This window comes from Echiichthys vipera, assembly GCF_963691815.1.
Source record: "Echiichthys vipera genome assembly, chromosome: 5".
Taxonomy (NCBI): Eukaryota; Metazoa; Chordata; class Actinopteri; order Perciformes; family Trachinidae; genus Echiichthys; species Echiichthys vipera.
Genome location: NC_139830.1, coordinates 669019 through 696518, shown reverse-complemented (window position 1 = coordinate 696518; position 27500 = coordinate 669019). Strand labels below are relative to the sequence as shown.

Here is a 27500-nt window from a genome sequence, read left to right as displayed (position 1 = left end):
TATCGGTCTATATCTGTGTTTTTATCTGTATCGGTCTATATCTGTGTTTTTAGGTGCGTCTGTATCGGTCTATATCTGTGTTTTTAGGTGCGCCTGTATCGGTCTATATCTGTGTTTTTATCTGTATCGGTCTATATCTGTGTTTTTAGGTGCGTCTGTATCGGTCTATATCTGTGTTTTTATCTGTATCGGTCTATATCTGTGTTTTTATCTGTATCGGTCTATATCTGTGTTTTTATCTGTATCGGTCTATATCTGTGTTTTTAGGTGCATCTGTATCGGTCTATATCTGTGTTTTTAGGTGCGTCTGTATCGGCCTATATCTGTGTTTTATCTGTATCGGTCTATATCTGTGTTTTTAGGTGCATCTGTATCGGTCTATATCTGTGTTTTTATCTGTATCGGTCTATATCTGTGTTTTTAGGTGCATCTGTATCGGTCTATATCTGTGTTTTTAGGCGCATCTGTATCGGTCTATATCTGTGTTTTTAGGTGCGTCTGTATCGGTCTATATCTGTGTTTTTAGGTGCGTCTGTATCGGTCTATATCTGTGTTTTTAGGTGCGTCTGTATCGGTCTATATCTGTGTTTTTAGGTGCATCTGTATCGGTCTATATCTGTGTTTTTAGGTGCATCTGTATCGGTCTATATCTGTGTTTTTAGGTGCATCTGTATCGGTCTATATCTGTGTTTTATCTGTATCGGTCTATATCTGTGTTTTTATCTGTATCGGTCTATATCTGTGTTTTTAGGTGCGTCTGTATCGGTCTATATCTGTGTTTTTAGGTGCGTCTGTATCGGTCTATATCTGTGTTTTATCTGTATCGGTCTATATCTGTGTTTTTAGGTGCGTCTGTATCGGTCTATATCTGTGTTTTATCTGTATCGGTCTATATCTGTGTTTTTAGGTAATCTGTATCGGTCTATATCTGTGTTTTTATCTGTATCGGTCTATATCTGTGTTTTTAGGTGCGTCAGTATCGGTCTATATCTGTGTTTTTAGGTGCATCTGTATCGGTCTATATCTGTGTTTTTAGGTGCATCTGTATCGGTCTATATCTGTGTTTTTAGGTGCGTCTGTATCGGTCTATATCTGTGTTTTTATCTGTATCGGTCTATATCTGTGTTTTTATCTGTATCGGTCTATATCTGTGTTTTTAGGTGCATCTGTATCGGTCTATATCTGTGTTTTTAGGTGCGTCTGTATCGGTCTATATCTGTGTTTTTAGGTGCATCTGTATCGGTCTATATCTGTGTTTTAGGTGCATCTGTATCGGTCTATATCTGTGTTTTTATCTGTATCGGTCTATATCTGTGTTTTTAGGTGCGTCTGTATCGGTCTATATCTGTGTTTTTAGGTGCATCTGTATCGGTCTATATCTGTGTTTTTAGGTGCGTCTGTATCGGCCTATATCTGTGTTTTTAGGTGCATCTGTATCGGTCTATATCTGTGTTTTTAGGTGCGTCTGTATCGGTCTATATCTGTGTTTTTAGGTGCGTCTGTATCGGTCTATATCTGTGTTTTTATCTGTATCGGTCTATATCTGTGTTTTTATCTGTATCGGTCTACATCTGTGTTTTTATCTGTATCGGTCTATATCTGTGTTTTAGGTGCATCTGTATCGGTCTATATCTGTGTTTTTATCTGTATCGGTCTATATCTGTGTTTTTATCTGTATCGGTCTATATCTGTGTGTTTATCTGTATCGGTCTATATCTGTGTTTTTATCTGTATCGGTCTATATCTGTGTTTTTATCTGTATCGGTCTATATCTGTGTTTTTATCTGTATCGGTCTATATCTGTGTTTTTATCTGTATCGGTCTACATCTGTGTTTTTATCTGTATCGGTCTATATCTGTGTTTTAGGTGCATCTGTATCGGTCTATATCTGTGTTTTAGGTGCGTCTGTATCGGTCTATATCTGTGTTTTTATCTGTATCGGTCTATATCTGTGTTTTTAGGTGCATCTGTATCGGTCTATATCTGTGTTTTTAGGTGCATCTGTATCGGTCTATATCTGTGTTTTTATCTGTATCGGTCTATATCTGTGTTTTTAGGTGCATCTGTATCGATCTATATCTGTGTTTTTAGGTGCGTCTGTATCGGTCTATATCTGTGTTTTTAGGTGCATCTGTATCGGTCTATATCTGTGTTTTAGGTGCATCTGTATCGGTCTATATCTGTGTTTTTAGGTGCATCTGTATCGGTCTATATCTGTGTTTTTATCTGTATCGGTCTATATCTGTGTTTTAGGTGCATCTGTATCGGTCTATATCTGTGTTTTAGGTGCATCTGTATCGGTCTATATCTGTGTTTTTAGGTGCATCTGTATCGGTCTATATCTGTGTTTTTAGGTGCGTCTGTATCGGCCTATATCTGTGTGTTTAGGTGCATCTGTATCGGTCTATATCTGTGTTTTTAGGTGCGTCTGTATCGGCCTATATCTGTGTGTTTAGGTGCATCTGTATCGGTCTATATCTGTGTTTTTAGGTGCGTCTGTATCGGTCTCTATAACACACAGTAACACATGGACTCACAGAAGCGGATCAGGTCCTGGAACCGGTCGTGCTGGTTCAGGTCCCGGAGCTTCAGCTGCCGGAGGACGTGTCTCTTCCAGCGGATCTCCATCGACCTGCCGCCGCCGCCGCGCCCCGGAGCCCCGGCACGGTCCCCCGGAGCCCCGGCCCGTTCCCCCGGAGCCCCGGCCCGTTCCCCCGGAGCTCCACCCCGACCCTCCGGAGCCCCGGCCCGGCCTCCGCGCTCCGACCCCCGGGTTAAATCCATCATGAGTGCGCGGGTGTGCGCGGCCATGATGTCCGCAGCAGGCCGGGCTGCTTCATGCCGTGTCCCCGCTCACAGACGCTCACAGACCGGCCTGAGGTGACGCAGTGAGCCGCGCTGAAGCCGGTGGTCGCTGCTCACTCCTGCTGCTGTTGTTGTTGTTGTTGTTTACTCTTCTCCGCGGTTTGTTTGTTTGTTCACTTTCTTCCTTTTCCGTGAAGTCGCGTCACTGTGACAGGGGGCGGGGCTGCCGGCCCTCTCAGCCAATCACAGCCCGCCCTCTGCGCTTCCTGCTTTGACTCGAAGAGGAAAAACTGAACTCACCTGCAGGACACGCCCCCCGGAAGACTCACCTGGTGACGTCATGAGAAGCTACTTCCTCATGCTGACAGAATCTACGGAGGCTCATTAGGGCCATGATAGAAAAAAACTAAATATAATACAGAACAGGACGGGTGTTAAAGTGTCCTCTAGGAGCATAAACGTGTGTTAAAGTGTCCTCTAGGAGCATAAACGTGTGTTAAAGTGTCCTCTAGGAGCATAAACGTGTGCTAAAGTGTCCTCTACGAGCATAAACGTGTGTTAAAGTGTCCTCTAGGAGCATAAACGTGTGTTAAAGTGTCCTCTAGGAGCATAAACGTGTGTTAAAGTGTCCTCTAGGAGCATAAACGTGTGTTAAAGTGTCCTCTAGGAGCATAAACGTGTGCTAAAGTGTCCTCTAGGAGCATAAACGTGTGTTAAAGTGTCCTCTAGGAGCATAAACGTGTGCTAAAGTGTCCTCTAGGAGCATAAACGTGTGTTAAAGTGTCCTCTAGGAGCATAAACGTATGTTAAAGTGTCCTCTAGGAGCATAAACGTGTGCTAAAGTGTCCTCTAGGAGCATAAACGTGTGTTAAAGTGTCCTCTAGGAGCATAAACGTGTGCTAAAGTGTCCTCTAGGAGCATAAACGTGTGCTAAAGTGTCCTCTAGGAGCATAAACGTGTGTTAAAGTGTCCTCTAGGAGCATAAACGTGTGTTAAAGTGTCCTCTAGGAGTATAAACGTGTGCTAAAGTGTCCTCTAGGAGCATAAACGTGTGTTAAAGTGTCCTCTAGGAGCATAAACGTGTGTTAAAGTGTCCTCTAGGAGCATAAACGTGTGTTAAAGTGTCCTCTAGGAGCATAAACGTGTGCTAAAGTGTCCTCTAGGAGCATAAACGTGTGTTAAAGTGTCCTCTAGGAGCATAAACGTGTGTTAAAGTGTCCTCTAGGAGCATAAACGTGTGCTAAAGTGTCCTCTAGGAGCATAAACGTGTGTCAAAGTGTCCTCTAGGAGCCTAAACGTGTGTTAAAGTGTCCTCTAGGAGCCTAAACGTGTGTTAAAGTGTCCTCTAGGAGCATAAACGTGTGCTAAAGTGTCCTCTAGGAGCATAAACCTGTGTTAAAGTGTCCTCTAGGAGCATAAACGTGTGTTAAAGTGTCCTCTAGGAGCATAAACGTGTGCTAAAGTGTCCTCTAGGAGCATAAACGTGTGTTAAAGTGTCCTCTAGGAGCCTAAACGTGTGTTAAAGTGTCCTCTAGGAGCCTAAACGTGTGTTAAAGTGTCCTCTAGGAGCATAAACGTGTGTTAAAGTGTCCTCTAGGAGCATAAACGTGTGCTAAAGTGTCCTCTAGGAGCATAAACGTGTGTTAAAGTGTCCTCTAGGAGCATAAACGTGTGTTAAAGTGTCCTCTAGGAGCATAAACGTGTGTTAAAGTGTCCTCTAGGAGCATAAACGTGTGTTAAAGTGTCCTCTAGGAGCATAAATGAGTGTTAAAGTGTCCTCTAGGAGCCTAAACGTGTGTTAAAGTGTCCTCTAGGAGCATAAACGTGTGTTAAAGTGTCCTCTAGGAGCATAAACGTGTGCTAAAGTGTCCTCTAGGAGCATAAACGTGTGTTAAAGTGTCCTCTAGGAGCATAAACGTGTGCTAAAGTGTCCTCTAGGAGCATGAACGTGTGTTAAAGTGTCCTCTAGGAGCATAAACGTGTGCTAAAGTGTCCTCTAGGAGCATAAACGTGTGCTAAAGTGTCCTCTAGGAGCATAAACGTGTGTTAAAGTGTCCTCTAGGAGCCTAAACGTGTGTTAAAGTGTCCTCTAGGAGCCTAAACGTGTGTTAAAGTGTCCTCTAGGAGCATAAACGTGTGTTAAAGTGTCCTCTAGGAGCATAAACGTGTGTTAAAGTGTCCTCTAGGAGCATAAACGTGTGCTAAAGTGTCCTCTAGGAGCATAAACGTGTGTTAAAGTGTCCTCTAGGAGCATAAACGTGTGTTAAAGTGTCCTCTAGGAGCATAAACGTGTGTTAAAGTGTCCTCTAGGAGCATAAACGTGTGTTAAAGTGTCCTCTAGGAGCATAAATGAGTGTTAAAGTGTCCTCTAGGAGCCTAAACGTGTGTTAAAGTGTCCTCTAGGAGCATAAACGTGTGTTAAAGTGTCCTCTAGGAGCATAAACGTGTGCTAAAGTGTCCTCTAGGAGCATAAACGTGTGTTAAAGTGTCCTCTAGGAGCATAAACGTGTGCTAAAGTGTCCTCTAGGAGCATAAACGTGTGCTAAAGTGTCCTCTAGGAGCATAAACGTGTGCTAAAGTGTCCTCTAGGAACATAAACGTGTGCTAAAGTGTCCTCTAGGAGCATAAACGTGTGTTAAAGTGTCCTCTAGGAGCTTCTTCTTTTGTAACTTTCATATTTTCTTTCATGTTTTGACAAATTTCCTGTTTTTTTTCAATCAAACACAAAATAAAAGTTTCTCCTTTTATTAAAAAACACATTTAAACATAAAAACTGGAATAAAAGTTTTTAAAACAAACAAAATAAAAAGAAACTTTGAAACAAAAGTGCAGTGATTGAAAAACACATAAGGTGCGTGTGTTCGATACTGATGCTGTGTCTCTGTACCGTCTGCAGGTCCTGCTCCAGACCCCGGTCCTGCCACAGACCCAGGTCCTGCCTCAGACCCAGGTCCTGCCTCAGACCCAGGTCCTGCCTCAGACCCGGGTCCTGCCTCAGACCCCGGTCCTGCCTCAGACCCCGGTCCTGCCTCAGACCCGGTTCAGCCTCAGACCCGGTTCAGCTTGTTCTGGGTCATCTGAACGAGCAGCTCCGAGTATTTCTCCAGCAGACTCATCGTCCTGTCGTCGTCCGGGCGACCAGAGGGGGCGCCGAGGCGGTCCCGCCCCTCCCCGTCCCCGTCCCGCAGCACGGCCTGCAGCTCGGCGTGGACGACGTCAAACGCACCCTGCAGCACGGACGCCATCTGAAGACGCCGCTCCGAGGCGCCGGGCGACGCGGCGAGCTGCAGCGGGGACAAACAGAGAGTTAGAGACTCACGTAGAGGAGGGCGTCGTCTGCACACGGGGCGATGACGGGTCAGTGATGGGGCGGACAGGAAGTGGACCTGCTGGTAGAGGTGCACGGCTCTCCTCGCCGTCTGTCTCAACTCGTTGGCGACCTGCTGACACTGCTGCACGCTGACCGCCTCCTCATCGTCGTCTGAATCTGCAACAACCACAAAAACATCATCATCGTCTCCAAGAACGTGCTTCGGGTTCGTCCTGAAGGGGGCGCTGCTGGTTACCCGTGTGAGGGTGCGTGGTTACCCGTGTGAGGGTGTGTGGTTACCCGTGTGACGGTGCGTGGTCACCCGTGTGAGGTGCGTGGTTACCCGTGTGAGGGTGCGTGGTTACCCGTGTGAGGGTGTGTGGTTACCCGTGTGAGGGTGCGTGGTTACCCGTGTGAGGGTGCGTGGTTACCCGTGTGAGGGTGCGTGGTTACCCGTGTGAGGCGCGTGGTTACCCGTGTGAGGGTGCGTGGTTACCCGTGTGAGGGTGCGTGGTCACCCGTGTGAGGCGCGTGGTTACCCGTGTGAGGGTGCGTGGTTACCCGTGTGAGGGTGCGTGGTTACCCGTGTGAGGGTGTGTGGTTACCCGTGTGACGGTGCGTGGTTACCCGTGTGAGGTGCGTGGTTACCCGTGTGAGGTGCGTGGTTACCCGTGTGAGGTGCGTGGTTACCCGTGTGAGGTGCGTGGTTACCCGTGTGAGGTGCGTGGTTACCCGTGTGAGGAGCGTGGTTACCCGTGTGAGGTGCGTGGTTACCCGTGTGAGGGTGCGTGGTTACCCGTGTGAGGGTGCGTGGTAACCCGTGTGAGGGTGCGTGGTAATCCGTGTGAGGTGCGTGGTTACCCGTGTGAGGGTGCGTGGTTACCCGTGTGAGGTGGTTGGTTACCCGTGTGAGGCGCGTGGTTACCCGTGTGAGGGTGCGTGGTTACCCGAGTGAGGTGCGTGGTTACCCGTGTGAGGTGCGTGGTTACCCGTGTGAGGTGCGTGGTTACCCGTGTGAGGTGCGTGGTTACCCGTGTTAGGCGCGTGGTTACCCGTGTGAGGGTGCGTGGTTACCCGTGTGAGTGGGGGCCAGGTTACCTGTGTGTGAGGGTGCGTGGTGGTTACCTGTGTGGGGGGCGTGGTCACCTATGTGAGGGGGGCGGGGCCTCTGTGACGGAGTAGAGGAGGTGGGGTCAGCTCCTAGAGACGCGTCCGACACTGAGGACAGAAACAAGTGACTGTTAAATGTGAACTCTTTATTAAAATCTGATTTATTTTAAGTACGGTCCCGGTGGTCCTACCTGGACCCGTCTGGATCCTGGTCTGGGACCCGGGCGACGTTGGCCCCTCCCCCTCCTGCCCGGAGGCGGGACAGCTGATGACGTCAGAGGTGCTGACATCAGAGGCGATGATGTCAGAGTCGATGTCACAGGCGGTGGGCGTGACGGAGCGCAGGAGGACGGTTTGGTTCTGATTGGTCGGCGTCTCCTCGGCGCTGCTGATGCTGCATCTGCCGACCCGTGACATCACATCAGGGGGCGTGGCCAGCTCCAGCGGGCTCGCCGCCGCAGGTACGTGCCGCAGAGGGGACGGGGCGACACTGACGGACGCACAGAAGACGACGGACGTTAAATATGAGGTTGATATTAATTATTAAAGAAAAGACAAAGAGGGAGCGGGCGTCACCTGCAGGTCTGGTCCTGATGGGGGTCAGGTCTGTGCAGGTCCAGACCAGCAGACGGGGGGTCAGGTCTGTGCGGGTCCAGACCAGCAGACGGGGGGTCAGGCTTGTGCGGGTCCAGACCAGCAGACGGGGGGTCAGGTCTGTGCGGGTCCAGACCAGCAGACGGGGGGTCAGGTCTGTGCGGGTCCAGACCAGCAGAGGGGGGGTCAGGTCTGTGCGGGTCCAGACCAGCAGACGGGGGGTCAGGTCTGTGCGGGTCCAGACCAGCAGACGGGGGGTCAGGAGGCTGCAGGTTCTCCTTGTCCTCCTCCTGGGTCGGGGTGGGGGGGTCCTGGCTCAGTTTGGCCCTGGAGCTGGCTGTGGTCCCCAGGTACCCGAGCCGGGCCGCCCCCTGCTGGACCCCAGACTCCAACACGCTGCTGCTGCTGCTGCTGGGGGGGGCCACCAGAGACCTGGAGGAGACGTCTGAGGAAGAGGAGGAGGAGGAAGAGGAGGAGGAAGAGAAGGAGGAAGAGGAGGAGGAGGAAGAGGAAGAGGAGGAAGAAGAAGCAGAAATGATGTAAAGTATTGATCATAATTCATAAATAATAATCTGTGTTGATGTTAAAGTGCAGAAGAAGAACAGGAGGAGTTTAAACTGGAGTTCCACGTTAAAGAGTTTCCCCAGAGCCAAAGACAAAGACGACAGTTTGACCTCTGACCCCGAGACTCTGACACCACACACAGCACCCAAGTGTCCACACACACACACACACACACACACACACACACACACACACACACACACACACACACACACACACACACACACACACACACACACACACACACACACACACACACACACACACACACACACACACACACACACACACACACACACACACACACACACACACACACACACACACACACACACACACACACACACACACACACACACACACACACACACACACACACACACACACACACACCTCTCAGCGCTTCTCTGCACTGGACGATCACCACAGTGTGTCGTCGGCGTGCTGGGCGTCGAAGGGGCTGATGGGAAATCATGCAGGAAGCTCTACGACGAAGGACTGACTGGCTGCGTTTCACTGCACACACACACACACACACACGCACGCACGCACGCGCACGCACGCACACGCACAGGAACACACACACGGGAACACACACACGCGAACACTTGAACGTGTCACAATATCTTCTTGGTCTCTTCTCCGCAAAGAAGTGCAGTTAAAGCCTGTAAAGCGCTTTCATTGAAACCCTGGTCCGTGGCGTCCTACGTGGCGTCCTACGTGGCGTCGTACATGGCGTCCTACGTGGCGTCGTACATGACGTCGTACATGACGTCGTACATGCCGTCGTACATGCCGTCGTACATGCCGTCCTACGTGGCACGCAGACACACAAAGGAAACTGAGACTCACCTCCGCTAGTGTCGCCTTTGTTTTCTGTTGGAGTCGATTCGCTGGAGACGACCTCGCTGCTCGACTCAGCGTTCACCTGCAAACACACGTCACACAACGTCTCTAATGAACCTTTAGTGTCCAGGTGTGTGTCAGGTGTGTTAGGGTCTCTCAGGTGTGTCAGGTGTGTGTCAGGGTCTCAGGTGTGTGTCAGGTGTGTTAGTGTCTCAGGTGTGTCTCAGGTGTGTTTCAGGTGTGTGTCAGGGTCTTAGGTGTGTCTCAGGTGTGTTAGTGTCTTCCAGGTGTGTCCCAGGTGTGAGTCTCAGGTGTGTTAGTGTGTGTCAGGTGTGTGTCAGGTGTGTCCCAGGTGTGTCTCAGGTGTGTCTCAGGTGTGTTAGTGTCTCTCAGGTGTGTCCCAGGTGTCTCTCAGGTGTGAGTCTCAGGTGTGTCCCAGGTGTCTCTCAGGTGTGAGTCTCAGGTGTGAGTCTCAGGTGTCTCTCAGGTGTGTCTCTCAGGTGTGTCTCTCAGGTGTGAGTCTCAGGTGTCTCTCAGGTGTGTGTCAGGTGTGTGTCAGGTGTGTGTCAGGGTCTCAGGTGTGTGTCTCAGGTGTGTGTCTCAGGTGTGTGTCTCAGGTGTGTGTCAGGGTCTCAGGTGTGTCTCAGGTGTGTGTCAGGGTCTCAGGTGTGTCTCAGGTGTGCCTCAGGTGTGTCTCAGGGTCTCAGGTGTGAGTCTCAGGTGTGAGTCTCAGGTGTGAGTCTCAGGTGTGTCTCAGGTGTGTTAGTGTGTCTCAGGTGTGTTAGTGTGTCTCAGGTGTGTCTCAGGTGTGTCTCGTACCGATGTGCTGCTGACGTTGCTCTCCTCTGAGATCCTGGTCTGGATCGGTGCGGGGGGCGGGGCTCTGCTCGGCCACGCCCTAAAACAAACACAGCGTGTACAGAGCGTTATCACCAGGGTCTCACCTGTGCCTCACCTGGTCCCCGAGGATGGAGGTGGTCTCACCTGATCCTGTCCTGGTAGCGGGACAGGAAGCGTGTGGAGATGCTGAGGCGAGGGTTCAGGTAGTGTGTCTCCTCCGGCGGCTGCAGAGTCCTCAGATCCACGTCGAACTTCTCTGCAAAGGTCAAAGGTCACAGACAGGTGAGTGCACGGGGGCAGACGCAGCGAGCACACGGCGGCGGTGCACAGCTCCGTACCGTCGCTCAGACTGGACGCCAGAGTGTCGAAGTGGCTCCTCAGGGAGTTCCGGTCCTCGTCCTCGTCCAGACCCAGACTCCCCACGGAGCTGCCCTGACTCAGCGAGTCCGTGTCTGCAGGAACAATATGATGCTCAACAACAACAACAACAACAACAACAACAATAATAACAACAACAACAACAACATCCTGCTCTCTGACCGGCGTCCTGCGGCTGCTCCACACTTCCCGTGGAGCCTTCAGAGCAGGCGGAGTCTGGACTCAGCTGAGTGCTCCACGCCGGCTCCGCCCTCTGACCTTTGACCTCCAGCGGGGCCAGAGAGCGCCGGGCGTCCGTCACGCCCTCCACGCCGAACTCCACGGTGGTGTCCACGGGGTACAGGACCTCCCCTGCAGTCTGCTGCACCTGAACGCAACACAGAGAGTCTGAGGTTAGTTCACTGTCTGTGATAACTGCAGGACAGTCCAGCGTCTGTGGTGAGTTCACTGTCTGTGATAACTGCAGGACAGTACAGCGTCTGTGATGAGTTCACTGTCTGTCATAACTGCAGGACAGTACAGCGTCTGTGGTGAGTTCAGGTGTCTCTAATAACTGCAGGACAGTCCAGTGTCTGTGGTGAGTTCAGGTGTCTGTAATAACTGCAGGACAGTCCAGTGTCTGTGGTGAGTTCAGGTGTCTGTAATAACTGCAGGACAGTCCAGTGTCTGTGGTGAGTTCAGGTGTCTGTAATAACAGTAGGACAGTCCAGCATCTGTGGTGAGTTCACTGTCTGTAATAACTGCAGGACAGTCCAGTGTCTGTGGTGAGTTCAGGTGTCTGTAGTAACTGCAGGACAGTCCAGTGTCTGTGGTGAGTTCACTGTCTGTAATAACTGCAGGACAGTCCAGTGTCTGTGGTGAGTTCACTGTCTGTAATAACTGCAGGACAGTCCAGTGTCTGTGGTGGGTTCAGGTGTCTGTAATAACTGCAGGACAGTCCGGTGTCTGTGGTGAGTTCAGGTGTCTGTAATAACTGCAGGACAGTCCAGTGTCTGTGGTGAGTTCAGGTGTCTGTAATAACTGCAGGACAGTCCAGTGTCTGTGGTGAGTTCAGGTGTCTGTAATAACTGCAGGACAGTCCAGTGTCTGTGGTGAGTTCAGGTGTCTGTAATAACTGCAGGACAGTCCAGTGTCTGTGGTGAGTTCACTGTCTGTAATAACTGCAGGACAGTCCAGTGTCTGTGGTGAGTTCAGGTGTCTGTAATAACTGCAGGACAGTCCAGTGTCTGTGGTGAGTTCAGGTGTCTGTAATAACTGCAGGACAGTCCAGTGTCTGTGGTGAGTTCAGGTGTCTGTAATAACTGCAGGACAGTCCAGTGTCTGTGGTGAGTTCAGGTGTCTGTAATAACTGCAGGACAGTGGAGTGTCTGTGGTGAGTTCAGGTGTCTGTAATAACTGCAGGAAAGTCTAGTGTCTGTGGTGAGGAGCCCTCACCTCCTCCTTCTCCTCCTCCTCCTCCTCCTCCTCCTCCTCCTCCTCCTCCTCCTCCTCCTCCTCCTCCTCCTCCTCTTCCTCTCCCTCCTCCTCCTCCTCCTCTCCCAGGTGGCTCTCCAGACTCTGGGGGTGGAAGTCTCCGCCCTCCTCCTCCTCCTCCTCTTCCTCCCTCGGCTCGTCCTCCTGACTCTTCGTCGGGCTCGGGGAGAAGTTGGAGCAGATGTTCAGAGGGTTCAGCTGCTCGGTCCACCGGCTCCGCCCCTGACGAGGCTCAGCGCCCGATTGGACGGCAGAGGAGGCTCCGCCCTGACCCTGCTGCGCACACGATCAAAGTAGACGAGCATAGAATATTCTCCAGATTAAATTCGTAAATTGACGATAAAACATCTTTATATTGTCGGAAATTAGAAGTTGTTAATGTGCGGTAAAAATCCTGAATCTTCTGCGTGCGCACGCACACGCTAACAGGCAACGCTAACAGGCAACGCTGACAGGCAACGCTAACAGGTAACGCTAACAGGCAACGCTAACAGGCAACGCTAACAGGCAACGCTGACAGGCAACGCTAACAGGCAACGCTGACAGGTAACGCTAACAGGCAACGCTAACAGGCAACGCTGACAGGCAACGCTAACAGGTAACGCTAACAGGCAACGCTAACAGGCAACGCTAACAGGCAACGCTAACAGGCAACGCTGACAGGCAACGCTAACAGGTAACGCTAACAAGCAACGCTAACAGGCAACGCTAACAGGCAACGCTAACAGGTAATGCTAACAGGCAACGCTAACAGGTAACGCTAACAGGCAACGCTAACAAGCAACGCTAACAGGCAACGCTAACAGGCAACGCTAACAGGCAACGCTAACAGGCAACGCTATCAGGTAAGGCTAACAGGCAACGCTAACAGGTAACGCTAACAGGCAACGCTAACAAGCAACGCTAACAGGCAACGCTAACAGGCAACGCTAACAGGCAACGCTAACAGGCAACGCTATCAGGTAAGGCTAACAGGCAACGCTAACAGGTAACGCTAACAGGCAACGCTAACAGGCAACGCTAACAGGCAACGCTAACAGGTAACACTAAACTCACCAGTTTTCTGAACCACAGGGGAAGTTTCCCGTTGGTCTGAAGCAGCTGAGCATCTGAAACAACAACAACAACAACAACAACATGAAACAACAACAACAACAACATGATTCAACAACAACAACAACATGATTCAACAACAACAACAACAACATGATTCAACAACAACAACAACATGATTCAACAACAACAACATGATTCAACAACAACAACAACATGATTCAACAACAACAACAACAACAACAACAACATGATTCAACAACAACAACATGATTGTGAGAAACATCAAAGATCAGCTGGAAACTGAAAAAACACCTTAGAAGTTTTATTGTTTGTTTTTACGACTTAAAATATTTTAATAAAGAGTAAAAATGTGTTTTTCTCTCAGACTAAAGTCGGAAAGTTACGATAAAACCTCGTCCTCACCGTGAGCAGAGTCCGGTCTATCTGGGGTCCCGAGGTCCGCCTCCTCCTCTTCCTCCTTCATGAGCAGCAGCTGAGAGGAGGGTCCAGCGATGAAGGTCTCCCTCCTGAAACCAGACCAGACTCAAGACCTGGACCAGACTCAAGACCTGGACCTGACTCAAGACCTGGACCTGATCAGACCTGGACCTGATCAGACCCGGTCCTCCTGCAGCAGACCTGGACCTGATCAGACCAGGACCTGATCAGACCTGGACCTGATCAGACCTGGTCCTCCTGCAGCAGACCTGGACCTGATCAGACCTGGACCTGACTCAAGACCTGGACCTGATCAGACCCGGCCCTCCTGCAGCAGACCTGGACCTGATCAGACCCCGTCCTCCTGCAGCAGACCTGGACCTGATCAGACCAGGACCTGATCAGACCTGGACCTGATCAGACCTGGTCCTCCTGCAGCAGACCTGGACCTGATCAGACCTGGACCTGACTCAAGACCTGGACCTGATCAGACCCGGTCCTCCTGCAGCAGACCTGGACCTGATCAGACCCCGTCCTCCTGCAGCAGACCTGGACCTGATCAGACCTGGACCTGATCAGACCCGGTCCTCCTGCAGCAGACCTGGACCTGATCAGACCCGGCCCTCCTGCAGCAGACTTGGACCTGATCAGACCCGGTCCTCCTGCAGCAGACCTGGACCTGATCAGACCCCGTCCACCTGCAGCCGACTTGGACCTGATCAGACCCTGTCCTCCTGCCGCAGACCTGGACCTAATCAGACCCGGTCCTCCTGCAGCAGACCTGGACCTGATCAGACCCGGTCCTCCTGCAGCAGAGCTGGACCTGATCAGACCCGGTCCTCCTGCAGCAGACCTGGACCTGATCAGACCCGGTCCTCCTGCAGCGCTGCAGCAGACCTGGACCTGATCAGACCCGGTCCTCCTGCAGCAGACCTGGACCTGATCAGAGCCGGTCCTCCTCTCACTCACCTGATGTTCGGCTCTTTGACGGTTTCAGGGGCGGCGTTCGGTCTCAGGCCGAGTCTCTTCCTCATGGTGCCGGTCATCTGAGGGTCCAACCGCCACACGAACACGCAGCTACCACAACAACAAAGCAGAAGTCAACGGTACCCGTCTCTAGTGAAGTCTATGGTACCCGTCTCTGGTGAAGTCAATGGTACCCGTCTCTAGTGAAGTCAATGGTACCCGTCTCTAGTGAAGTCAATGGTACCCGTCTCTAGTGAAGTCTATGGTACCCGTCTCTGGTGAAGTCTATGGTACCCGTCTCTGGTGAAGTCTATGGTACCCGTCTCTGGTGAAGTCTATGGTACCCGTCTCTGGTGAAGTCTATGGTACCCGTCTCTAGTGAAGTCTATGGTACCCGTCTCTAGTGAAGTCTATGGTACCCGTCTCTAGTGAAGTCTATGGTACCCGTCTCTAGTGAAGTCTATGGTACCCGTCTCTAGTGAAGTCTATGGTACCCGTCTCTGGTGAAGTCTATGGTACCCGTCTCTGGTGAAGTCAATGGTACCCGTCTCTGGTGAAGTCTATGGTACCCGTCTCTAGTGAAGTCTATGGTACCCGTCTCTAGTGAAGTCTATGGTACCCGTCTCTGGTGAAGTCTATGGTACCCGTCTCTGGTGAAGTCTATGTTACCCGTCTCTAATGAAGTCTATGGTACCCGTCTCTAGTGAAGTCTATGGTACCCGTCTCTAGTGAAGTCAATGGTACCCGTCTCTAGTGAAGTCAATGGTACCCGTCTCTGGTGAAGTCAATGGTACCCGTCTCTGGTGAAGTCAATGGTACCCGTCTCTGGTGAAGTCTATGGTACCCGTCTCTACTGAAGTCAATGGTACCCGTCTCTGGTGAAGTCAATGGTACCCGTCTCTGGTGAAGTCAATGGTACCCGTCTCTGGTGAAGTCTATGGTACCCGTCTCTAGTGAAGTCTATGGTACCCGTCTCTGGTGAAGTCTATGGTACCCGTCTCTGGTGAAGTCTATGGTACCCGTCTCTGGTGAAGTCTATGGTACCCGTCTCTGGTGAAGTCAATGGTACCCGTCTCTGGTGAAGTCTATGGTACCCGTCTCTGGTGAAGTCAATGGTACCCGTCTCTAGTGAAGTCAACGGTACCCGTCTCTAGTGAAGTCTATGGTACCCGTCTCTAGTGAAGTCAATGGTACCCGTCTCTAGTGAAGTCAACGGTACCCGTCTCTAGTGAAGTCTATGGTACCCGTCTCTGGTGAAGTCTATGGTACCCGTCTGTGGTGAAGTCAATGGTACCCGTCTCTAGTGAAGTCAACGGTACCCGTCTCTAGTGAAGTCTATGGTACCCGTCTCTGGTGAAGTCTATGGTACCCGTCTCTAGTGAAGTCTATGGTACCCATCTCTAGTGAAGTCAACGGTACCCGTCTCTAGTGAAGTCAACGGTACCCGTCTCTAGTGAAGTCAACGGTACCCGTCTCTAGTGAAGTCTATGGTACCCGTCTCTGGTGAAGTCTATGGTACCCGTCTGTGGTGAAGTCAATGGTACCCGTCTCTAGTGAAGTCAACGGTACCCGTCTCTAGTGAAGTCAACGGTACCCGTCTCTAGTGAAGTCTATGGTACCCGTCTCTGGTGAAGTCTATGGTACCCGTCTCTAGTGAAGTCTATGGTACCCGTCTCTAGTGAAGTCTATGGTACCCGTCTCTAGTGAAGTCTATGGTACCCGTCTCTAGTGAAGTCTATGGTACCCGTCTCTAGTGAAGTCTATGGTACCCGTCTCTAGTGAAGTCTATGGTACCCGTCTCTAGTGAAGTCTATGGTACCCGTCTCTAGTGAAGTCTATGGTACCCGTCTGTGGTGAAGTCTATGGTACCCGTCTCTAGTGAAGTCTATGGTACCCGTCTCTAGTGAAGTCTATGGTACCCGTCTCTAGTGAAGTCTATGGTACCCGTCTCTAGTGAAGTCTATGGTACCCGTCTCTAGTGAAGTCTATGGTACCCGTCTGTGGTGAAGTCTATGGTACCTGTCTCTAGTGAAGTCTATGGTACCCGTCTCTAGTGAAGTCTATGGTACCCGTCTCTAATGAAGTCTATGGTACCCGTCTCTAGTGAAGTCTATGGTACCCGTCTCTAGTGAAGTCTATGGTACCCGTCTCTACTGAAGTCAATGGTACCCGTCTGTGGTGAAGTCTATGGTACCCGTCTGTAGTGAAGTCTATGGTACCCGTCTCTAATGAAGTCTATGGTACCCGTCTCTAGTGAAGTCTATGGTACCCGTCTCTACTGAAGTCAATGGTACCCGTCTCTACTGAAGTCAATGGTACCCGTCTGTGGTGAAGTCTATGGTACCCGTCTCTACTGAAGTCTATGGTACCCGTCTCTAGTGAAGTCTATGGTACCCGTCTCTAGTGAAGTCTATGGTACCCGTCTCTAGTGAAGTCAATGGTACCCGTCTCTGGTGAAGTCAATGGTACCCGTCTCTGGTGAAGTCTATGGTACCCGTCTCTAGTGAAGTCTATGGTACCCGTCTCTAGTGAAGTCTATGGTACCCGTCTCTGGTGAAGTCTATGGTACCCGTCTTTACTGAAGTCTATGGTACCCGTCTCTACTGAAGTCTATGGTACCCGTCTCTAGTGAAGCCAATTTACCCGTCTCTAGTGAAGTCTATGGTACCCGTCTGTAGTGAAGTCTATGGTACCCGTCTCTAGTGAAGTCAATGGTACCCGTCTCTGGTGAAGTCAATGGTACCCGTCTCTGGTGAAGTCTATGGTACCCGTCTCTACTGAAGTCAATGGTACCCGTCTCTGGTGAAGTCTATGGTACCCGTCTCTGGTGAAGTCTATGGTACCCGTCTTTACTGAAGTCTATGGTACCCGTCTCTACTGAAGTCTATGGTACCCGTCTCTAGTGAAGTCTATGGTACCCGTCTCTAGTGAAGTCTATGGTACCCGTCTCTACTGAAGTCTATGGTACCCGTCTCTAGTGAAGTCTATGGTACCCGTCTCTAGTGAAGTCTATGGTACCCGTCTCTGGTGAAGTCTATGGTACCCGTCTTTACTGAAGTCTATGGTACCCGTCTGTGGTGAAGTCTATGGTAACCGTCTCTAGTGAAGTCTATGGTACCCGTCTCTAGTGAAGTCAATGGTACCCGTCTCTAGTGAAGTCAATGGTACCCGTCTCTAGTGAAGTCTATGGTACCCGTCTCTAGTGAAGTCTATGGTACCCGTCTGTGGTGAAGTCTACGGTACCCGTCTCTAGTGAAGTCTATGGTACCCGTCTGTGGTGAAGTCTATGGTACCCGTCTCTAGTGAAGTCTATGGTACCCGTCTCTAGTGAAGTCTATGGTACCCGTCTGTGGTGAAGTCTATGGTACCCGTCTGTGGTGAAGTCTATGGTACCCGTCTGTGGTGAAGTCTATGGTACCCGTCTGTGGTGAAGTCTATGGTACCCGTCTGTGGTGAAGTCTATGGTACCCGTCTCTAGTGAAGTCTATGGTACCCGTCTGTGGTGAAGTCTATGGTACCCGTCTGTGGTGAAGTCTATGGTACCCGTCTGTGGTGAAGTCTATGGTACCCGTCTCTAGTGAGGTCTATGGTACCCGTCTGTAGTGAAGTCTATGGTACCCGTCTGTAGTGAAGTCTATGGTACCCGTCTCTGGTGAAGTCTATGGTACCCGTCTCTAGTGAAGTCTATGGTACCCGTCTCTAGTGAAGTCTATGGTACCCGTCTCTAGTGAAGTCTATGGTACCCGTCTCTAGTGAAGTCTATGGTACCCGTCTGTGGTGAAGTCTATGGTACCCGTCTGTGGTGAAGTCTATGGTACCCGTCTGTGGTGAAGTCTATGGTACCCGTCTGTGGTGAAGTCTATGGTACCCGTCTCTAGTGAAGTCTATGGTACCCGTCTGTGGTGAAGTCTATGGTACCCGTCTGTGGTGAAGTCTATGGTACCCGTCTCTGGTACCCGTCTCTGGTGAAGTCTATGGTACCCGTCTCTGGTGAAGTCTATGGTACCCGTCTGTGGTGAAGTCTATGGTACCCGTCTGTAGTACCTGTCCCCGGACACAGTGATGAGGTGCCTGCAGTCCCGGCTGAACCTCATGCAGGTGACGATCTCTGGGGAAACAAAGATCCGTCAGAACCACGTGAGGAAGACGGCGCTCTGATGAAGGTTCTTCGCTCTCGTCGTCGTGGACTCACCTGAGTGTCCGAACAGCGTGGCGACGCACTCTCCCGACTCGTAGTCGAACACGGTGATGTTTTTATCGGAGCAGCTGGTGGCGAAGAACGACCCCGACGGATCCATCTGAACCTGCAGAACACGCAGTCTCAGCCAATCACATCGCAGAGATATCGTCGGGCTAGGTCGTTAGCGCACACTCGTCCAAAGCTCCGATGTTTCTAACGATTATCTTACGATAAAACCCGACAAACCGGCTTAGGGAAAAGTCGCAAATATCCGATAAAAACCCTGAATATTCTCTAAGATTAAAGTCGTAAATATCCGATAAAAAACATGAATATTCTCTAAGATTAAAGTCGTAAATATCCGATAAAAACCTGAATATTCTCTAAGATTAAAGTCGTAAATATCCGATAAAAAAACCTGAATATTCTCAAAAATAAAGTCGTACATTTACGATAAAAACCCTGAATATTCTCTAAGATTAAAGTCGTACATTTACGATAAAAAACCTGAATATTCTCTAAGATTAAAGTCGTACATTTACGATAAAAACCCTGAATATTCTCTTAGACTAAAGTCGTAAATATCCGATAAAAAACCTTTTTACATATACGATAAAAACCCTGAATATTCTCTAAGATTAAAGTCGTAAATATACGATAAAAACCCTGAATATTCTCTTAGATTAAAGTCGTAAATATAAGATAAAAAACCTGAATATTCTCCAAGATTAAAGTCGTAAATATAAGATAAAAAAAACAAATATTCTCTTAGACTAAAGTCGCAAATATACGATAAAAAACCTGAATATTCTTTAAGATTAAAGTCGTACATTTACGATAAGAAAACCTGAATATTCTCCAAGATTAAAGTCGTAAATATAAGATAAAAAAAACAAGTATTCTCTTAGACTAAAGTCGCAAATATCCGATAAAAAACCTGAATATTCTCAAAGATTAAAGTCGTAAATATACGATAAAAAACACCTGAATATTCTCTTGGATTAAAGTCGTAAATATCCAATAAAAAACCCTGAATATTCTCTTAAAGTCAGTAATAAATGCTAACCTCAGTTATTGTCTTATTAAAAAGCGTAAACATGAATTATGAACGATAATAAAAACGGTTCCAGGTCGTGGACAGAGTCGCTTCGTACCTTCAGCAGCGCTCCTTCGTCGCTGACGAGCCTTTCAGACACTTCTTCAGTTTCCCCGTTTCCACGTCGTAAACCCTGAAAACACGTCAGCTCGTTATTTCTGCGTCATCGCAACAAAACAACTTCACCTTCGCTTCCTTTCCCTGACCTGACGTTTCGGTCCTGACAGGCGACGGCCACGTGCGTCCTCGACGAGTCCAGGTCCATGTCGTACAGCATCGTCTTCTCCACCACGTGGTGACTCCTGGAGAACGAGGGGCCCTCCGCAGTCTGAACACACACGCACACACACACACACACACACACACACACACACACGAGAGGTTATCGGGGGTTTGAACTGCACAGATTCACCTGTAGATGTCAGCGTGTTCACACCTGCTCAGCCGTCTGGAAGTAGATGCTCTTGTCGGCGCCGCAGCTCACCATCCGGACCTCTGGACTCTCACCTGCACACAGACACAGACGTGAGCCCACCTGGAGTTATCTCTCAGGGCGCACTCACACTGTGCCTCTGTACCGTGCCCAAACAGGTTTCACGTTAAGTCTGGTTCCTTTGACCAGTGTGATGCAACCGTACCACGTCTAGGAGCGGCACGCTTGCCGTCCACGGCCCGTTTGGGAGAGGTGGGCTTTAGTAAAGCACGTTTGCACGTGTACGAGCACGAGCGTGCGCACGGTGTACGAGCACGAGGCCTACGGCGGTTCTGAGGTCATTTCCTGTGCGCCTGTTGGGACGTAGAAAAAAGAAGGAGGGACCATGCGCGGACATTTCAAACAATGGCGGTGAAAGGTTCACGTTGGTGTGATGCGGAGGTGGAGTGTTTACTGCAGATTTGGTCGATGAAAAGATTCAAAAACAGTCGACAAGACGCACAAAAACTCCGAGGTCTACGGAAAGATCTGGAAACAAAGCCACGCATCGCCATGACGTCATCAATGCGTGTGACGTGTTACGGCGTGATGACGTATAGCAGCAAGAAGCATTCTCCGAGGCCCAGGTAGTGTGAGTACAAACGGGCCTGGAGGGGGGGACAAGGACCCTAAAGCACGGGGCACGGGACGGAGGCACAGTGGGAGGGGCTCGATTATTTATTTGTTTGTTTGTTTGAACTGTGAATGTGCGTCACCCGTGAACTTGACAGCGGTGATGGAGGCCGAGTGGTAATTGAGCGTCTGTTCCAGGCTGTAGTTCTTCTCCAGGCTGAAGATGTGGATCAGTCGGTCCCTGCTGGCCGTCGCCAACAGCTTCACACCTGAGACCACAACAACAACAACAACAACAACAACAACAACAGAGTCAGAAGAAACAAACACGCTACGTCTTTATTTACTCACAGATCTCTAAAGTCACTTCCTGTTTCCTCGTTTGTCTGAAGTCACTTCCTGTTCCCTCGTCTTGAAGTCACTTCCTGTTCCCTCGTCTGTCTGAAGTCACTTCCTGTTCCCTCGTCTGTCTGAAGTCACTTCCGTTCCCTCGTCTGTCTGAAGTCACTTCATGTTCCCTCGTCTGTCTGAAGTCACTTCCTGTTCCCGCGTCTGAAGTCACTTCCCGTTCCCTCGTCTGGAAGTCACTTCCTGTTCCCAACGTCTTGAAGTCACTTCCTGTTCCCTCGTCTTGAAGTCACTTCCTGTTCCCTCGTCTTGAAGTCACTTCCTGTTCCCTCGTCTTGAAGTCACTTCCTGTTCCCTCGTCTGTCTGAAGTTACTTCCCTTTCCCTGGTCTGAAGTCACTTCCCTTTCTCTCGTCTTGAAGTTAAAGCCCTTTCTCTCGTCTTGAGGTCACTTCCCTTTCCCTCGTCTTGAGGTCACTTCCCTTTCCCTCGTCTTGAAGTTACTTCCCTTTCCCTTGACTGAAGTCACTTCCCTTTCCCTCGTCTTGAAGTTACTTCCCTTTCCCTCGTCTTGAAGTTACTTCCCTTTCCCTCGTCTTGAAGTTACTTCCCTTTCCCTCGTCTTGAAGTCACTTCCTGTCCCCTCGTCTTGAACTTCCTGTCCCCTCGTCTGTCTGAAGTTACTTCCCTTTCTCTCGTCTTGAAGTCACTTCCCTTTCCCTCGTCTTGAAGTTACTTCCTTTCCCTCGTCTTGAAGTCACTTCCTGTCCCCGCGTCTTGAAGTCACTTCCTGTCCCCTCGTCTGTCTGAAGTTACTTTCCCTTTCTCTCGTCTTGAAGTCACTTCCCTTTCCCTCGTCTTGAAGTTACTTCCCTTTCCCTCGTCTTGAAGTTACTTCCCTTTCCCTCGTCTTGAGGTCACTTCCTGCTCCCTCGTCTGTCTGAAGTCACTTCCTGTTCCCTCGTCGTGTCTCTAAAAAGGCGTTTGCTCGTGGTTGGTGGCGTCGGTTTAGAGCGGACAGCGGTGATGACCTTTGATGACCTTTGACCCGAGGTCGTACCTGTGGACGTCGGGGAGAACTCCAGACACAACACCTCCGAGTCGTGTGCCTCGATCTTCACCAGCTCGTCCAGGAACTCCAGACCGAAGACCCTGGACACACAAACACGTGGCGGGTGAACCGGGGGGGTCGAACCGTGGGCTCTGACGGGACTCTGCGGTGCGTTCAGGTGCACCTCGGGACACTCGTGTGTGTGTGTGTGTGCGTCTCTTACCGCAGGTTTCCGCAGCGGTCCCCAGCTGCCAGGTGTCGTCCATCAGGGCTGATGCCCAGCACCCTGATCCCAGCCTTCACATCGGGCCCGGCTGCCTCCCCCCTCTCCCCCCTCTCCCCCTCAGCCTGCAGGTGCTGCGTGTTCTCCCCCACGTACAGGATCCTCAGCAGGTCCTTGAACGCAACACAGGAAGGGACGACATTTGAAAGCTGCTCTGAACCAGCTGCATGCTCCCCCCCCCCTCTCTCTCTCTCTCCCTCTCTCTCTCTCCCCCACTCCCTCTCTCACCTGAACTCCCTCTCTCTCCTGCTCTCCCTCTCTCTCCTGCTCTCCCTCTCTCTCCTGCTCTCCCTCTCTCTCCTGCACTCCCCCTCTCTCCTGCTCTCCCTCTCTCTCCCTCTCTCACCTGCACTCCCTCTCTCTCTCTCTCTCCCTCTCTCTCCTGCTCTCCCTCTCTCTCCTGCACTCTCTCTCTCTCCTGCACTCCCTCTCTCTCTCTCTCTCCCTCTCTCTCCTGCACTCTCTCTCTCTCCTGCACTCCCCCTCTCTCTCCTGCACTCCCCCTCTCTCTCCTGCACTCCCCCTCTCTCTCCTGCACTCTCCCTCCCTCCCTCTCTCTCCCTCTCTCTCCTGCACTCCCCCTCTCTCCTGCACTCCCCCTCTCTCCTGCACTCCCCCTCTCTCACCTGCACTCCCTCTCTCTCCTGCACTCCCCCTCTCTCCTGCACTCCCTCTCTCTCTTGCACTCCCCCTCTCTCTCTCCCTCTCTCTTGCTCTCCCTCTCTCCTGCACTCTCTCTCTCTCCTGCTCTCCCTCTCTCTCCTGCACTCCCTCTCTCTCCTGCACTCCCTCTCTCTCCTGCTCTCCCTCTCTCTCCTGCTCTCCCTCTCTCTCCTGCTCTCCCTCTCTCTCCTGCACTCCCTCTCTCTCTCTCCTGCACTCTCTCTCTCTCCTGCACTCCCTCTCTCTCTTGCACTCCCCCTCTCTCTCTCCCTCTCTCTTGCTCTCCCTCTCTCTCCTGCACTCTCTCTCTCTCCTGCATTCCCCCTCTCTCTCTCCCTCTCTCGCTCTCCCTCTCTCTCCTGCACTCCCTCTCTCCTGCACTCCCTCTCTCGCTTGCACTCCCTCTCTCTCTCCCTCTCTCCTGCACTACCCCTCTTCCTCTCTCTCCTGCACTCCCTCTCTCCTGCACTCCCTCTCTCACCTGCACTCCCTCTCTCACCTGCACTCCCCCTCTCTCTCTCCATCTCTCTCCCTCTCTCACCTGCACTCCCTCTCTCTCCTGCACTCCCTCTCAATCCTGCACTCCCCCTCTCACCTGCACTCCCCCTCTCTCTCTCCATCTCTCTCCCTCTCTCACCTGCACTCCCTCTCTCTCCTGCTCTCCCTCTCTCTCTCCCCCTCTCTCTCCTGCACTCCCTCTCTCTCTCTCTCTCTCTCTCTCCATCTCTCTCCCTCTCTCACCTGCACTCCCTCTCTCTCCTGCACTCCCTCTCTCCTGCACTCCCCCTCTCTCTCTCTCTCTCTCCCTCTCTCTCTCTCTCTCTCTCTCCCCCCCCCTCTCTCCTGCACTCCCTCTCTCTCCCGCACTCCCTCTCTTTCCCGCACTCCCTCTCTCTCTCCCCCCCTCCCTCTCTCCCTCTCTCCTGCTCTCTTACTCACGTTGCTGTAGAGGTTGCTGTGTCCGTTGGGGGGGTCTGTGTGCCACAGTCTGATGGTGTTATCAGATGAACAGGTGAGGAAGGAGGACGGAGGAAGACACGCCTGCGACACATCTGACAGCTCCGGGTACACCTGAAGGGGACAGGTGCACCTGTGACACATCACGCCAGCAGCCGTCTCTGACCCGCTCTGCAGCAGCTGCGGCGTGGACTCACCTCGACGCTCCACACACAGCTGCTGTGGTACAGGGCCGAGTACAGCTTCCCCACGTTCCTCACGTCCTTCACGTCCCACACGTACACGCTGTGGTCGTTGTACACACAGGTGAGGTGTCTGGCGGTGGGGTCAAAGGTCACAGCCAGGGTGTCGGGGTAGTGAGCACCTGGGCCGGCAGGCGGCAGGTTGCTGTGGAGACAGACACTCGGGTCGTTATAAGAGAACTCGTCCGTGTCGCAGCGGTGTGTTTGCAGTGTTTGTACCCGTGCTGCAGGCCCCGGGAGACGTCCACGCCCAGGTGGTGTGGGCGGGGCAGGGTGGTGATGTACTGCAGGTCCGACGGACTGAACACTCGGACGATGCCGTCAGCACAACCGCAGAAGATGAAGTCCTCACTGACCGCCAGGCAGCTCGCCGACGACGTCTGTCAGATGATTAGTGAGTTCAAAAGATCTTAAATAACCATGAGCTCTTATTTTGAAAAGGTCTCGGGTGTGTGTGACGGGTCTCAGGTGTGTGTGACGGGTCTCGGGTGTGTGTGACGGGTCTCGGGTGTGTGTGACGGGTCTCGGGTGTGTGTGTGTGTGACGGGTCTCAGGTGTGCGTTACAGGTCTCAGGTGTGCGTGACAGGTCTCAGGTGTGCGTTACAGGTCTCAGGTGTGCGTGACGGGTCTCAGGTGTGCGTGACAGGTCTCAGGTGTGCGTGACAGGTCTCAGGTGTGCGTTACAGGTCTCAGGTGTGCGTTACAGGTCTCAGGTGTGCGTTGCAGGTCTCAGGTGTGCGTCGCAGGTCTCAGGTGTGCGTCGCAGGTCTCAGGTGTGCGTGACAGGTCTCAGGTGTGCGTGACAGGTCTCAGGTGTGCGTCGCAGGTCTCGGGTGTGTGTTATAGGTCTCGGGTGTGTGTTACAGGTCTCGGGTGTGTGTTACAGGTCTCGGGTGTGTGTTACAGGCCTCGGGTGTGTGTCGCAGGCCTCGGGTGTGTGTCGCAGGCCTCGGGTGTGTGTCGCAGGTCTCGGGTGTGTGTCGCAGGTCTCAGGTGTGTGTCGCAGGTCTCAGGTGTGTGTCGCAGGTCTCAGGTGTGTGTCGCAGGTCTCAGGTGTGTGTCGCAGGTCTCAGGTGTGTGTCGCAGGTCTCAGGTGTGTGTCGCAGGTCTCAGGTGTGTGTCGCAGGTCTCAGGTGTGTGTCGCAGGTCTCAGGTGTGTGTGACAGGTCTCAGGTGTGTGTGACAGGTCTCAGGTGTGTGTGACAGGTCTCAGGTGTGTGTGACAGGTCTCAGGTGTGTGTTACAGGTCTCAGGTGTGTGTTACAGGTCTCAGGTGTGTGTTACAGGTCTCAGGTGTGTGTTACAGGTCTCAGGTGTGTGTTACAGGTCTCAGGTGTGTGTTACAGGTCTCAGGTGTGTGTTACAGGTCTCAGGTGTGTGTTACAGGTCTCAGGTGTCTGTTACAGGTCTCAGGTGTCTGTTACAGGTCTCAGGTGTGTGTTGCAGGTCTCAGGTGTGTGTTACAGGTCTCAGGTGTGTGTTACAGGTCTCAGGTGTGTGTGTTACAGGTCTCAGGTGTGTGTGTTACAGGTCTCAGGTGTGTGTGTTACAGGTCTCAGGTGTGTGTTACAGGTCTCAGGTGTGTGTGACAGGTCTCAGGTGTGTGTTACAGGTCTCGGGTGTGTGTTGCAGGTCTCAGGTGTGTGTTGCAGGTCTCGGGTGTGTGTTACAGGTCTCAGGTGTGTGTTACAGGTCTCAGGTGTGTGTTGCAGGTCTCAGGTGTGTGTTACAGGTCTCAGGTGTGTGTTACAGGTCTCAGGTGTGTGTTACAGGTCTCAGGTGTGTGTGACAGGTCTCAGGTGTGTGTGACAGGTCTCAGGTGTGTGTTACAGGTCTCAGGTGTGTGTTACAGGTCTCAGGTGTGTGTGTTACAGGTCTCAGGTGTGTGTTACAGGTCTCAGGTGTGTGTTACAGGTCTCAGGTGTGTGTTACAGGTCTCAGGTGTGTGTTACAGGTCTCGGGTGTGTGTTGCAGGTCTCGGGTGTGTGTTGCAGGTCTCGGGTGTGTGTTACAGGTCTCGGGTGTGTGTTACAGGTCTCGGGTGTGTGTTACAGGTCTCGGGTGTGTGTTACAGGTCTCGGTGTGTGTTACAGGTCTCGGGTGTGTGTTACAGGTCTCGGGTGTGTGTTACAGGTCTCAGGTGTGTGTTACAGGTCTCAGGTGTGTGTTACAGGCCTCAGGTGTGTGTTACAGGCCTCAGGTGTGTGTTACAGGCCTCAGGTGTGTGTTGCAGGTCTCAGGTGTGTGTGTTACAGGTCTCAGGTGTGTGTGACAGGTCTCAGGTGTGTGTTGCAGGTCTCAGGTGTGTGTTACAGGTCTCAGGTGTCTGTTACAGGTCTAGGGTGTGTGTTGCAGGTCTCAGGTGTGTGTGACAGGTCTCAGGTGTGTGTTACAGGTCTCAGGTGTGTGTTGCAGGTCTCAGGTGTGTGTGTTACGGGTCTCAGGTGTGTGTGTTACGGGTCTCAGGTGTGTGTGACAGGTCTCAGGTGTGTGTGTGACAGGTCTCAGGTGTGTGTTACAGGTCTCAGGTGTGTGTTACAGGTCTCAGGTGTGTGTCACAGGTCTCAGGTGTGTGTTACAGGTCTAGGGTGTGAGTGTTGCAGGTCTCAGGTGTGTGTGACAGGTCTCAGGTGTGTGTTACAGGTCTCAGGTGTGTGTGTGACAGGTCTCAGGTGTGTGTGTGACAGGTCTCAGGTGTGTGTTACAGGTCTCAGGTGTGTGTTACAGGTCTCAGGTGTGTGTCACAGGTCTCAGGTGTGTGTTACAGGTCTAGGGTGTGAGTGTTGCAGGTCTCAGGTGTGTGTGACAGGTCTCAGGTGTGTGTTACAGGTCTCAGGTGTGTGTCACAGGTCTCAGGTGTGTGTTACAGGTCTCAGGTGTGTGTTACAGGTCTCAGGTGTGTGTGACAGGTCTCAGGTGTGTGTGACAGGTCTCAGGTGTGTGTGACAGGTCTCAGGTGTGTGTGACAGGTCTCAGGTGTGTGTGACAGGTCTCAGGTGTGTGTGACAGGTCTCAGGTGTGTGTGACAGGTCTCAGGTGTGTGTGACAGGTCTCAGGTGTGTGTGACAGGTCTCAGGTGTGTGTGACAGGTCTCAGGTGTGTGTGTTACAGGTCTCAGGTGTGTGTGTTACAGGTCTCAGGTGTGTGTTGCAGGTCACCTGGAGGTTGACCCAGGACCACAGCTGCCGGCTGCTCTTGAACAGACACAGCAGACCGCAGCGGGTGATGCAGTAGGTGTTGGACGCCATGAGGCC

General features: G+C 51.6%; 2 protein-coding genes across 3 annotated transcripts in view; both read right to left on the bottom strand.

Annotated features, from left to right (window-relative positions):
- The window catches only part of atg16l2 (ATG16 autophagy related 16-like 2), a gene marked incomplete at its 3' end in the record, with an annotated part of 19632 nt that extends 16469 nt beyond the window's left edge, over positions 1-3163 (bottom strand). The window contains exon 1 of one of the 2 annotated variants that reach the window (XM_083913465.1): positions 2539-3163. In XM_083913465.1, coding sequence (XP_083769591.1) covers positions 2539-2812 — 274 coding nt within the window. In that variant the 5' untranslated portion in view covers positions 2813-3163. The remainder of the gene's footprint in view (positions 1-2538) is intronic. The other variant, XM_083913464.1, reaches the window with a different exon arrangement.
- Positions 3164-5537: 2374 nt separating this feature from the next.
- wdr62 (WD repeat domain 62) overlaps positions 5538-27500 on the bottom strand; it is a 25136-nt gene continuing 3173 nt past the window's right edge. Inside the window, 28 exon segments of the mRNA XM_083914256.1 lie at positions 5538-6090; positions 6193-6293; positions 7242-7334; positions 7418-7716; positions 7803-8265; positions 8778-8900; positions 9237-9312; positions 10050-10128; positions 10215-10326; positions 10409-10522; positions 10611-10806; positions 11883-12197; positions 12978-13030; positions 13401-13504; positions 14385-14492; positions 18426-18489; positions 18574-18685; positions 19716-19741; positions 19744-19790; positions 19864-19985; positions 20094-20164; positions 20846-20971; positions 22110-22201; positions 22324-22496; positions 23986-24117; positions 24201-24390; positions 24465-24625; positions 27405-27500. The exon segment at positions 27405-27500 is cut by the window's right edge and continues 87 nt beyond it. Of these exon segments, the coding sequence (XP_083770382.1) occupies positions 5854-6090; positions 6193-6293; positions 7242-7334; positions 7418-7716; positions 7803-8265; positions 8778-8900; positions 9237-9312; positions 10050-10128; positions 10215-10326; positions 10409-10522; positions 10611-10806; positions 11883-12197; positions 12978-13030; positions 13401-13504; positions 14385-14492; positions 18426-18489; positions 18574-18685; positions 19716-19741; positions 19744-19790; positions 19864-19985; positions 20094-20164; positions 20846-20971; positions 22110-22201; positions 22324-22496; positions 23986-24117; positions 24201-24390; positions 24465-24625; positions 27405-27500 (3885 nt within the window). The 3' untranslated portion in view covers positions 5538-5853.